This window comes from Camponotus floridanus, unplaced genomic scaffold (genome assembly GCF_003227725.1).
Source record: "Camponotus floridanus strain SB8 unplaced genomic scaffold, Cflo_v7.5 scaffold3, whole genome shotgun sequence".
In the NCBI taxonomy this organism is placed as follows: Eukaryota; Metazoa; Arthropoda; class Insecta; order Hymenoptera; family Formicidae; genus Camponotus; species Camponotus floridanus.
Genome location: NW_020229436.1, coordinates 6,974,926 through 6,987,118, shown reverse-complemented (window position 1 = coordinate 6,987,118; position 12,193 = coordinate 6,974,926). Strand labels below are relative to the sequence as shown.

At 34.0% G+C, this 12,193-nt stretch overlaps 1 protein-coding gene across 5 annotated transcripts in view; it reads left to right on the top strand.

Moving 5' to 3' along the window:
* The window catches only part of LOC105254338, a 75,704-nt gene extending 64,056 nt beyond the window's left edge, over positions 1–11,648 (top strand). For 3 of the 5 annotated variants that reach the window (XM_011262958.3, XM_011262957.3, XM_011262959.3), the window contains 3 exons: positions 5,314–5,605; positions 7,380–7,598; positions 8,993–11,647. In XM_011262958.3, coding sequence (XP_011261260.1) covers positions 5,314–5,605; positions 7,380–7,598; positions 8,993–11,440 — 2,959 coding nt within the window. In that variant the 3' untranslated portion in view covers positions 11,441–11,647. Of the gene's footprint in view, positions 1–5,313; positions 5,606–7,379; positions 7,599–8,992 lie in introns of all 5 variants that reach the window. The other 2 variants (XM_011262955.3, XM_020028464.2) reach the window with 1 other exon arrangement.
* Positions 11,649–12,193: the final 545 nt, after the last annotated feature.

Here is a 12,193-nt window from a genome sequence, read left to right as displayed (position 1 = left end):
AGTTGTTTTTAAGAAAAAAATATATAATTTGCAATTAACAATTACATATTTTTTTAAAAACAACTATGTGTTTCCTTAACACTAATTGATTCCTCTCATTATTTTGTACATAAAAGTATTAAGGTAAGATAATCGAAAAATGAATATTTTACTAGATATTTTATGGTTTATGTAAAATTAAGAAATGATTTCAAGTCTCATAATTCGGAAAGTACTTAATAAAAACTAATTTAATTATAGTGTTTTGGAAAGCTCTCGACGTGAACTACCAGAATATTTAAAAATAGGGGGTTCCATTTAAGAAATTGACGGTGATCTTCACGTGATTTTCAAATGACTCTCCCATGTCAAATCATTGCCACTATCTGATGGCCTCCTTCAAGCCATACAACTTTTGTCTGAAACATTTCTTTCTAAAGTGCATAGTTTATGAAATATTCGACCGGTCCGGGACTTTTGGGGCACCCTATATATGGATCATATTAATATTTAATAAGCATCTAACCAACCTGAATTTCTAATTTGATTTATATTTGGAACAAATAAGATTTTAATTAACAATCAGTATTAATTTAAATTAAATTAAATTCAAATGAAAATTTTATAAACGTCTATATTAAATTCATATTTAACTGTTTTTCGCGGGATTGTTGTTACATTGTAGCAATATTGTAATGTTACTGATTTATAGAGCGAAAGTACCCATACAGCACAGACTATTGTTATATTGCAACAATATTGCAGCAACATTGCAATATTGCTGCAATGTAATAACAATCATTGATCAACATTCAAATTTTTTCCTGATTTAACATGTATCATAGGTTATATCTAAGGCACTGATTACGAAAAAAATACGTTTAGTTGTATCAGCTCTATTTTTTTTATTTATAAGATATTACGATTAACAAATTCTGAAATAGATTTTCGATATTTTTGAAAGATGTATTCGCCACAAATATAACAAAAACTATCTGGATTAAACAACGTCTCCGAGTCGAAGACATATCGAAAGTTAAGAAAATAATAATTTTGAGTCGAGTAAAACTCAAAAAAACTGCACGTGATGTCTAAAGAGGACGTAGTCTAAAAATATTAAAAAACAAGAGCTGTTAAAAAAACCTACTGTCGTACTCGAAATCAGCACATTTAAATAATAAACTGCAAAATTATAAGAGGAAAAAGTTAAAATTATTTTTTTTTGTTGACCAGTGTAGTCTGTGCTGTACGGGTACTTTCGCCCTATAAATCAGCAACATTGCGATATTGCCGCAATATTGCTGCAATGTAACAACAATAGTCTGTGCTGTATGGGTACTTTCGTCCTATAAATCAGGAATTGTTTCGCCAGGTGAGATAAGAGAGAGACGCTACTCTCAGCATTGTTTTTATGCGAAAATGTGCCGAGCGAGGTAATGATCGAAGCATGTAAATAAAGGAAATATGTTACGAAAGATGAATAAAAGTGCCGACGCAATCTCTTTTCCATCCTTACGTTATAAAAAGGTAGATTTTTCTGAAGATGTAAAATTATCTGCATCTACTTATCTTTTTAATTAACGATCATAATAAAGACTTCTCTCATTAACCGAGAAACCGATCGATTATTTTATGATTTTTCTCTCTCTCTCTCTCTCTCTTTCTCGTTTACATGTTGGAATAACGGAATGTTATAGCAACTATAAATAGACAAAATGCGGAACAAAACCCATACAGACCGTTGTTGTTACATTGCAGCAACATTGCTGCAATATTGCTGCAGTATAACAATAATGTAACAACAATGTCTGTTGTATGAGGATGATCCTCATTTGATTTTGAATACGACAATGCGATCCTCTTGTTGAAAGAACGTAATATACAGGGTGTCTCAAAACTCAATGAATTTTTCAAAGACAGATTCCTGGAATCATCTAAAGACGATTTTTTCTCAACGAAAATGTCGAGGCACTAATAATTTTTGAATTATAAGTGATTGGAAATGAGGGGTTTTTCGTAAACCAAGCTTTGTAGAAATAAAATATTAACAAACCCACATTCTTCGATTAATTTTAAATAGAGTTTACTTTAGTTGAGTTTTAATTTAAGGCTTAATTGCAAAGATATATATGATGACCAAAATCGGGAATATGCAAAAAATGATGGCCTTCATCGACATTTTTGCTGAGGAAAACTCGTCTTCAAATGATCCCAGGAATCTGTCTTTGAAAGATTCATTACACTGGTCAACACTCAAATTTTTTCCTGACATTTAACATGTATTATAGGTTATATCTAAGGCACTGATTACGAAAAAAATACTAGTTTAGTTGTATCAGCTTTACTTTTTTTATTTATATTTCTGAAATAGGTTTTCGATATTTTTGAAAGATGTATTCGCCACAAATATAACAAAAACTATCTTGATTATGTAAACAACGTCTCCGAGTCGAAGACATATCGAGAGTTAAAAATAATTTTGAGTAGAATAAAACTAAAAAAACTGCACGTGATCTCTAAAGGGGGTAGTCTAAAAATATTAAAAAACAAGAGCTGTTAAAAAAAAACTACTGTCGTACTCGAAATCAGCACACTTAAATAAGTCCAAAATTGCAAAATTATAAGAGGAAAAAGTTAAAATTATTTTTTTTGTTGACCAATGTTATGAGTTTTGAGACACCCTGTATGTAAAATGCCTCTCGGTCGAACTTTTAGCTCTCGAATTTTTCTTTCCCGCACAATGTGCATTAATCATGGCGAAACGTAAATGCCCTCGTAGGAATTTAAAATTTTACCGTTAAAAAAGAAGAACGATCCTACAATCTTTCTCATAAGGATTGACAGAAGACTTATATTGTGCGATAATTCCCATGGTGGTGAACATAATGTATGCAAATTTCTTCGTAAAAAAACGTACGAAAGGCTTCTTGTACTTTGTTATCTTGGCTCTTCGAGTCGTCGCGATTAAAGAAACTGGATCGACGATATATCAAGCCAGAGAAGAGCAAAGAGAGTCGAGATTACGATGGCTTTCATGCGCATCGGTTTCCACAAAATCGGGAAAAAATTGCGCGAGCACCTGTCTAGAGTATGGACTTGTCACTGTGTGACAAGTATAACGTGTATTTCCTCGTTCTTGCACCTGTTTACCTTAAGGCGTCGCAAATAGTTGTAAGGAGAAACCACCTCACGTTGCTGCTCTTTGCGAGATCGATATAACTGATGCGCGACGAATCGAAGACTTAGTAAAAGGACGCTCGAAGAATCGATCAAAAAGAGATGCTAGTAAGGTTTGATTGACAGCTCTACATTATATAGTCATTAATTGAAAATCATCGAGTTTTTTCGCTCCAAATTATTTGTTATTGAATATCTGATGAAGTAGAAATTCGTTAAATTTAAATGAACGAGATGAATGGATCTTGCATAGTCATACATGGAAGGAAGCCTTGTTCATCCCGTAGTGTGTGAATATATAAGTTCTAATATTTTCCCTCCGATAAATGATACTTTAGCTCTTACTCTGGCTAGTCACCGTGCGTGTCGAGAAGACTATCCCGCGGACAGGTCTTGCAACGTCTTTGTTAATATATTCCGTATCGATGATGATCGATTCCTTCGTCCAATCACGAAGTCGTCCTGCTCGCTTTCGTGGTGACAATCTTGAAAAAAAATCCTGCCGAGCTGCACGTGCATAAAACCGGCTCGGTTTTCTTGTCGAGCGAGAAGCTCCGTAATTATGTAATTATTAACTTTTTTTCTTTATGTTTCTCAATATCTTCACCATTTACGCGATTTTTCAGCCGAACAGTGAGAATGTTATAGTCGCGATATCCATTGGCGTAACTGCTACCGGATATTCATTGATGTAACTATAGTTTGAACAGTCTTCATAAATTTTTGATACCTGAAATATCGTATATTTAATAATAGAATCGTAATAAAATATTTTCAAAATGACATTGAACAGCTTAATCACGCAGGTTTTTTTAAATTTAGAAAATTTTTTCAATATGACATTAAACAGCTGCTCGCGTCGATTTTTTAGAATTTAAAAATTTATAATTATATTGCTTGAGCAAAAAGTTTTGTTATAAATTTTTGATACCTGAAATATTATATATTTAATAATAGAATTATGATAAAATAGTTTGAAAATGACATTGAACAGCTGATCACGCAGGCTTTTTAAAATTTAGAAAATTTTTTCAATATGACATTAAACAGCTGATTGCGTCGATTTTTTTAGAATTTAGAAATTTATGATTATATTGCTTGAGCAAAACGTTTTATTATAAATTTTTGATACCTAAAAAATTATATATTTAATAATAGAATTATGATAAAATACTTTCAAAATGACATTGAAGAGCTTAATCACGCAGGTTTTTTTAAATTTAGAAAATTTTTTCAAAATGACATTAAACAGCCGATCGCATGTAAGTTTTTAGAATTTAGAAATTTATGATTATATTGCTTGAGCAAAAAGTTTTATTATAAATTTTTGATACCTGAAATATCGTATATTCAATAATAGAATCGTAATAAAATATTTTCAAAATGACATTGAACAGATGATCGCATGTAATTTTTTAGAATTTAGAAATTTATGATTATATTGCTTGAGCAAAAAGTTTTGTTATAAATTTTTGATATCTCAAATATTATATATTTAATAATAGAATCGTAATAAAGTATTTTCAAAATGACATTAAACAGCTGATCGTATCAATTTTTTAGAATTTAAAAATTTATGATGTTATTGCTTGGGCAAGAAGTTTTATTATAAATTTTTGATATCTGAAATATTATATATTTAGAGAATATTATAGAATCATAAAATTTAGAAATTTTCGACTACTGTTTTAGAATAAAAGGTCTTCTTATTATAAATTTTTGATATAAATTTAAAATGTTATATTCAAGATAGAGTCATATTCAGTAATAAAATTTGTAAAATAGAGTCATATTCAGTAATAAAATTTGTTCCAGATGAAATTAAAATTTCTAATGATTTTTTAAAATTTAGAAATCTTTTTCAAAATGACATTAGACAACTGATCACACAGTTTTTTTAGAATTTATAAGTTCTCATCTTATTGTCATCATATCATTGGAATAAAATATATAATATTTATCAGTATTTATTGAAATAATAATCACAGATATATATTATCGTTTGAATTCGATTATCTCTCGTCTTCTTCTCTTATCAACATAATTTTTCAATTCCTAACTAACAAAAAAAAACATATAAAAAGATCAAAATTATAAAAGTGTTATAATTACATAAAACATCAACTAGATTTTTGCAACGTATTGTTTCTTTTTCAGCTTTGTACAGGAATTTGCATCTCCGCCCGCGGACGGAATTACTTTATTGCTGGAGACTTTACGCGGGGTTCAGCTGGCCCAAAGTTCACCGCCAAATTCGGGACAGCCCGGGCCCAGAATCGGTACCAGAAGGGCCGCCCTGGACGAGCTGGGATGCGTGGAATGTCTGGCCGCGTGCGGCGAACGATGCGCCGATGCACCGAGGCTATTAGTACAGGCGCAACCTGGTCTACTGGCTCTCGCGGTTTGTTTGACTAGTAGTCTGAACCGGTCTCGAGTTCTGGCTCTTCAGGTAACAATCGTCACTTCCGTTCGCGAAGCGAAGCGTCGCGATACCGTTAGACAAAAAGGACCGATTAGAACTCGTCATGTCGCACGAATGTCAGCGCAAAATAACGCGAGATTCTTTATCCTTTTTTTGTTATCATACCCGTCCAGTTTACTACAATATAATTTGACATATACGAAAATATATATATTTTTTTCTGTCGGCAAAATAATTTTTCTAAATAATTCATACATAAATTTTTTCTTTTTCTCCTTCGTTCTCTTTTTTAGTGTTTAAATTATTTTATTATAATTATTTTAATATAATTTTTAATATAATTTAATATAATTAAATTATAATTTTAAATTAAAATTATAATTAAATATAATTTTTAATATAATTTACATTATCTTATTATATATTATATAAAAATATACATTTTTTTCTACTGCCAAAATAATCTGGATAATAATTATACATAATTCTTTTTTTTTCCTTTTCATTTTCTATTTAAAGTAATTTAAATTATTTAAAATTATTTAAAATTATTTTACTAAATGAAATGTTACACTTTTCTTATATTTATACATATATCACACGACAAGGATGTAATATTACAAGTCATTGAAATGTAAAAAGAAAATAGATGTTGTTAAATTCAAAATCAATTTTTTCGGGAATAAATTCTTACTTGAAGAGACTTTATTTTACTGTACTTTCGATTCTTTTTTTTCATGTACAGTAGAATTATCTTTTCACTTTTATTATCAGTTATGAAATATCGCATGGGCAATATACATAACATAATCACTTCCTTTATGAATAAACATTCGTATAGTGATTTAAAGACACATTACATTATATTATATAATATTATAAAAGTAACTCGATGGAAATTGAAATTTTAATTTCTTTCGTTGTGTATCTTGGAATCCTTTACATGATTTAAGAAATCCTTATGATTTTAAATCTTAGAAAATTGAAAATTTAATATACTCCGTATTTTCACATAAAATCATAATAAAATTATTTATATTTGCACTTTAGTGTAAAATATAATTCTAAAATTATTTCTAATATTATTTCTTAAAAGTATCGACGATTATGGTAAATCGAGATACTACCACAAAAATAATAAGACTAGATGGACTTTTAAGAAAGAAAAAAGATAAAATATCAAAGAGAAAATAAAATGGCTCAATCTTCAATTCTTCTTCTGCAATAAAAGTTAATGCTCTTGATTGGGCTGTTCAGTTATTTTTCCGGGTCGTATCGGTATTTCGTAAAACGCGTGTTCTCGAATAAAGGTAACACACTCGACACGGACTGCGACCCGTTATTTCGAGGGTACTCACCGACGAAACCAGTTTTTATCGTTTATCCACCAAACGTTATTCGGTCGAGCGCGTCGACGTCATTTGCCAGCCTACACGTTACAGATAACGTTTAAGACTTAATTTTTTTAGCTCTCTCTCTCTTTCTCTCTCTCTCTCTCAGGATGTGTACCTTGCGAGAGCGGATATCGCGCGGTACGATCAGCAAACGAGGAGCGATAATTACTTCCACGGCACGCGAACAGGAAGTTTTACAAAACTGCGAACGCGTATAATAAGAATGTACCTGTCGGTTCGCGGAATGATGAAGTAAAAGTCCCAGGTTTCCCTAAAAACGCACAAAGATGGAGATTTTCAAGCGAATTCTTCGAGGAATTTCTTCTCGAGCTAATAGTGTAGCGACTCTACAAATTTCTAGGCTACCTCTCGACAAAGTAAATTAAGCTGTACCTATTCATTTGCAGCTCTTGACGAAAGTATGCCAAGCGCCAGGTGGACACGCGGCTGTCTCGGAAGCGGTGTCGACGCTGAGACTCAAATACGGGGAAGGAGGGAGATTCCGATTTCTAGCGGGCGCTCTTCTAGCCCCTAGAGCGGCTATCGCGTTGAGAGTTGCAGGGATTTCGTTCTTGAATGCTTTCCTCAAATCGGCGCCTCGCACACAAACCAGATTATATATCCAGGTGAGGGAAGATTGTAAGACATTTTTCTGCTTATTTATATAATATATTTTAGACAGGATATAAAAGAAAATATACATAGTATAAAGAAAGAGATACATACACGGTAAAAAACATTTTGTATTTCGGTTAAAATTTTCTCGTGTAAAAATTTTTGTGTTAAATTTTTAACATACTCTTATGTTAATGTAACATATTATCGTTGCGTTATTTTGACATTTCTGCGTTGAGTTAGTATTCACCGTTTCTAAGAGTTAAAACAACACAATTAATATGTAAATGCACGAATTTTTGATGAAATATGTTATATGTTAAAATTAACAGATAAGTTGTGTTATTTATCTATCTATAACAGTTTTCATATGCTAAATCGACATATCCCTTCTGTTATTTATCATAAAAATGTAAGAATAACATTTTCTTTTAATTAAATTTAACATTATAAATATGTTAATTTAACATAAACTTTATTTCCAGATAAAGTTTAAGTGTTACACTTTTGTGTTAATTTTTGAATATATTACTTGTATTATTTATTTACATACTTGCCTTCTGTTAAATTAACATTAAAATTAGAGTTAAATATGATAAATTGGGACATGTAAAATATGTTACATTTAACACAAAATTTTTTACTGTGTACACAAGGTGTCCCATTTTAAAGTTTCCACTGGAATATCTCTTTTAGAAAGAATTTAAGAAAAAGATGTTTTGGACAAGGGTTGGTGGGTTCAGAGGAATACTCTCGATGGCAATCTTGATTTTGAAATTTCAAATTTTAAAGAGGTCATTTAAGGATCAGTTAAAAAAATTTTTAACTGGAAATTCCCATATTACAGTACATCTTTTGAAAGGGCATAAAAAAAGAAAATTTTTGGCGCAAGGCAGAGGTTGATACGTTTATCCGTTCGAGAGTTATTTGGGGTCAAAGTTGGGGTAAAAAAAGGGCAATTTTTAAAAAAATCGTTACTTTCATTTAAAAAGTCCTAAAAAACGTCCGAAATATGAAAAGTTTTGTTTTCTTATAAAAGTCCTTTTCATAAAAAAATTTAAATTTGACGTTGGAATTTTCTTTAACGTCGAAAAAGGGCATTCAAAAACCTATTAAATTGAAAATGGCATATTTGACGAGGAACAAATTTTGAAAAATTGGGAAACAAGTTTTTTACTGACCAGATACTTTTCAAAATTCCTCTTTACAATCTTTCAGTTAGTTAATTTAGTTGCCACAGTGTCCACAGTGAAATCTTTAAAATGGGACACCCTGTATATTTATTTTTACAAACACAATATATATAATTTATTTCTTTTTCTCTTGATTTAATTACGATGAAAAAGTAAGAAGAAGTATGTTATTTTGTAAAGATTCGCCTTTTTAATATCCCATTCTCCTTCAGGCTGAAGCCTGCGAAGCTGGCCTAGAGCCGCAGGTGCTTCATGAATGGCTGAGGGAATTTGATGGGCGTGAGGAGGACGCTTTAACTGATTTACTGCACAAGGAAGTTCAGAAGTGGACACATAATTGCGTCGACGTGGATGCTCTGCAACGCAGGGTGATGCGCGCAGAGGAAACTTGCAGGATACTTAGTAAAAAGGTGTCGCTTCTTCAGATGCAGCTTGAGAAACGGAGCAATTCTGATTCGGAAGAGCGAGATAAATCTGCGCCAACAGTCCTTACTATCGTTAAAAGTCCGAAGGTATCCTCGAACGGCGAGGATGAAGGTATCAGCTCCTCGGAAAGGTCCAGCAGCTCTGAAGATATGAAACATCAAGCGAAGATCAATCGGCAAAAGACCTCGTCCGCGCAGAGCAACGATCAGGAAACCACGATAGACGATGTGATCGAGGAACTGAGAATCATTGTGAAGGATGCCGAGGAGGAGTTCAGTGACAAGACTCAAGAGCTGAGCCATCGTGCTAACATTGATCAAGAAGTCACCCTTAATGAACAGGAATCGGCTAAAACCAAATTATACAGATCGAATTCCAAGATCTCGTTGAACAATTCCGACAGTTACACGTACGAAAAGATAACCAAGAGAGATCAGTACCCAGATTCGAAAGTGTTGAGGTCAAACGCGTGCTCCAATGCATCCCAAACTCAAGTCAAGGACGAGCAGATAACTTACTTCGGCAACGATCAAGATTACAACACGGACTCCAGCGGCACGAAGAGGCTCAATACGCGCGATCTGCCCCGCAAGACATCAAAGTCATCGATGGAGGGCAGCGTGAAGATTATCGTTAAGGGACCCGACGTGGAAGAGGCAATAATACCGGCCATTCTGCACCCCCAACCGCCAAGAAGAGCGCCGCCATGCTTATCGGCCATTATGGCCGCCAGGCATTGCGATCTCACTGATCACGCGGAAACGTACAACTCCCACGATGAGGAAATCGAGGAAGAAACTTTGGGTGACGGTAGCGATTCCCTGCTGAGCGCTTCCAGGCTCAAGTACAACGGCAAGCATCAGATTTACGACGGGCCAATTGGAGGTATCAACGCGAATCAGTTGCAGAAACTGGACAGGAATGACGATGTCAAGTTCGAGAAGAACACGGACGAGCTGCCTCGCTTCGAGGGGAGCGAAAACGCGAAGGATGGGAAAGTCGGGAGAGGCTACGACATCTCGAGCGGATCAAAGTCGAGGATTGTCACGGATGTCGGGCCTACTAGCGGACAAATGGACGTTTACAAGCAATTCGATTCCATTTCCAAAGGGTTCGAGACCGCCTCCGGGCGGTCCATCGATCAGCGGACGATTCACCGACATAGCTCCAAGTATAGAAGCGAGGTGGAAAAGAGGAAATATCTGCGTCGCTCGGCCAGTCACGATTATCTCGAGTCAAACGTGTCCAGTCCATCGCAGTCGAGACGTTCGGTGAGCAAAGTGGAATGTCGCATCAGAAAGTTCGAGAGCTTAAATTCCTTCGACGAGCATCGGAGCTTGCAGAATTATGGCAGATCAAACTCGGAAAATCCTGGCAAGCGAGAGCAGGCACTGCTACTGGCCGATATCTCCAGGTCCAAGATGCGTAGATCAGAATCCTTCCATCACATATCCCATCGCGCGTCCAGGAGGGAGCAGAGCTCGTTGAAGGGAGAAAGCGACAGCGGCCTTTTCTACGTCACGGACTTCAATCTGGAGCCTCTCGTCACGAGAAGACCGCGATCGATTGACGCGCCCAAGTCTCCCAATCCGCTGACCAAGTCTCTGGACAGGATCGACGAGGGTCTAGACTCGATGGTCGACATCGTTATTACGCAAGAGCAGAGTCAGTGGAATAAAGGTAAACGTCAATCAAGAGCGAAGTCTGAGAAGCAGCTCGCGAGATCGAAATCGACCAGGCTCGATGATTTTTGCGGCTCCTCCGAATTTGACAAGCCGGTGAAGCGAGACAATTCCTCTTCTAGGGCCAAGCACTCGAAGAACGAAGAATCCGTGTTGCACCACGTTAACAATAAGCAGTTGAGGAATGATGAATTTTACGAGCAGCAGAGAACTCGCGAATGGAATTACCATAATAAGCTGAATTATGCCCAAAGCAAGGATGACATAAGCTTGGAAGACTCACCGATAATATTGTCGAGGAGTGGTATGAGACATAATTCCTTTTGTCAGAAGGACAATATTGGTAACAAGTTTTCTGGCAGACCGAACGAATCGGGGATCTTTGCTGGACGAACGTATGATACATTTGGTCTCGGGAAGAGTCGTTTCAACGCAGGCAAATACTCGGGGAATCAACAAGCTAAAGAAAACCCAATTGGCAGGAGAAACACGACCTCTTCGTTGATCGGGAAACGTGGCAAGGTGACAGATGACGTCTCGGGGCTTTATTAAATGTGTAAAATTTTACACGAGATTCTAAAGAGCCAATATAAATGGAAAATCTTTATCTCTCATGTAATAAAGTAACAAATAATTCTTGTTTAATTAATTTAAAAGCAAAGTAACTAAGATATTAAGTCAGACTTTTAACAAAGAAAAAAAAAGAAAAGAGTTAAACTTGACAAACGTATATTAATTCCTCTTTTTTTTAATGATGATAGATTTTTATTAAATAAATTTTATTAAATATTTTAATAAGTATATTTAAACAATTTTATTAAATAAGATAACAAATTTTTTATCTATCTGTTCGGTTGTAAAGCTTCATTTTAGAAATCTTCGGAACAAAAAATTCTCTTAAAAAATTAAAATTAAAATTACACAGCAAAAGAGAAATAAGTTCATCACAATTATTTTTCATATCGCTCTATAGCAAAATAACGAGATATTAATTCTGATAAATTGTGATTTATAAATTTGTGTTAAAAAAGTACAAAAAGAGAAATATAAATGATACAAATTTCACCAATCAATTAGTACGAGTCTATTATTTTTTATGAAATAGACAGCGATTAGAATATAAGAATGATTTTCAGTGCAATATTTTTGAGTATTATTGTTGTTATATCCCCGTATGATTATATTTACATCGAATATATACAAAAAATGATACAAATAAATTTTGGTGATGGACTCTTGTGTGCCTTCACTACATTATGTGATACGGTTCTTTATTAACAATGGTTCTTTATTAATGATTATACA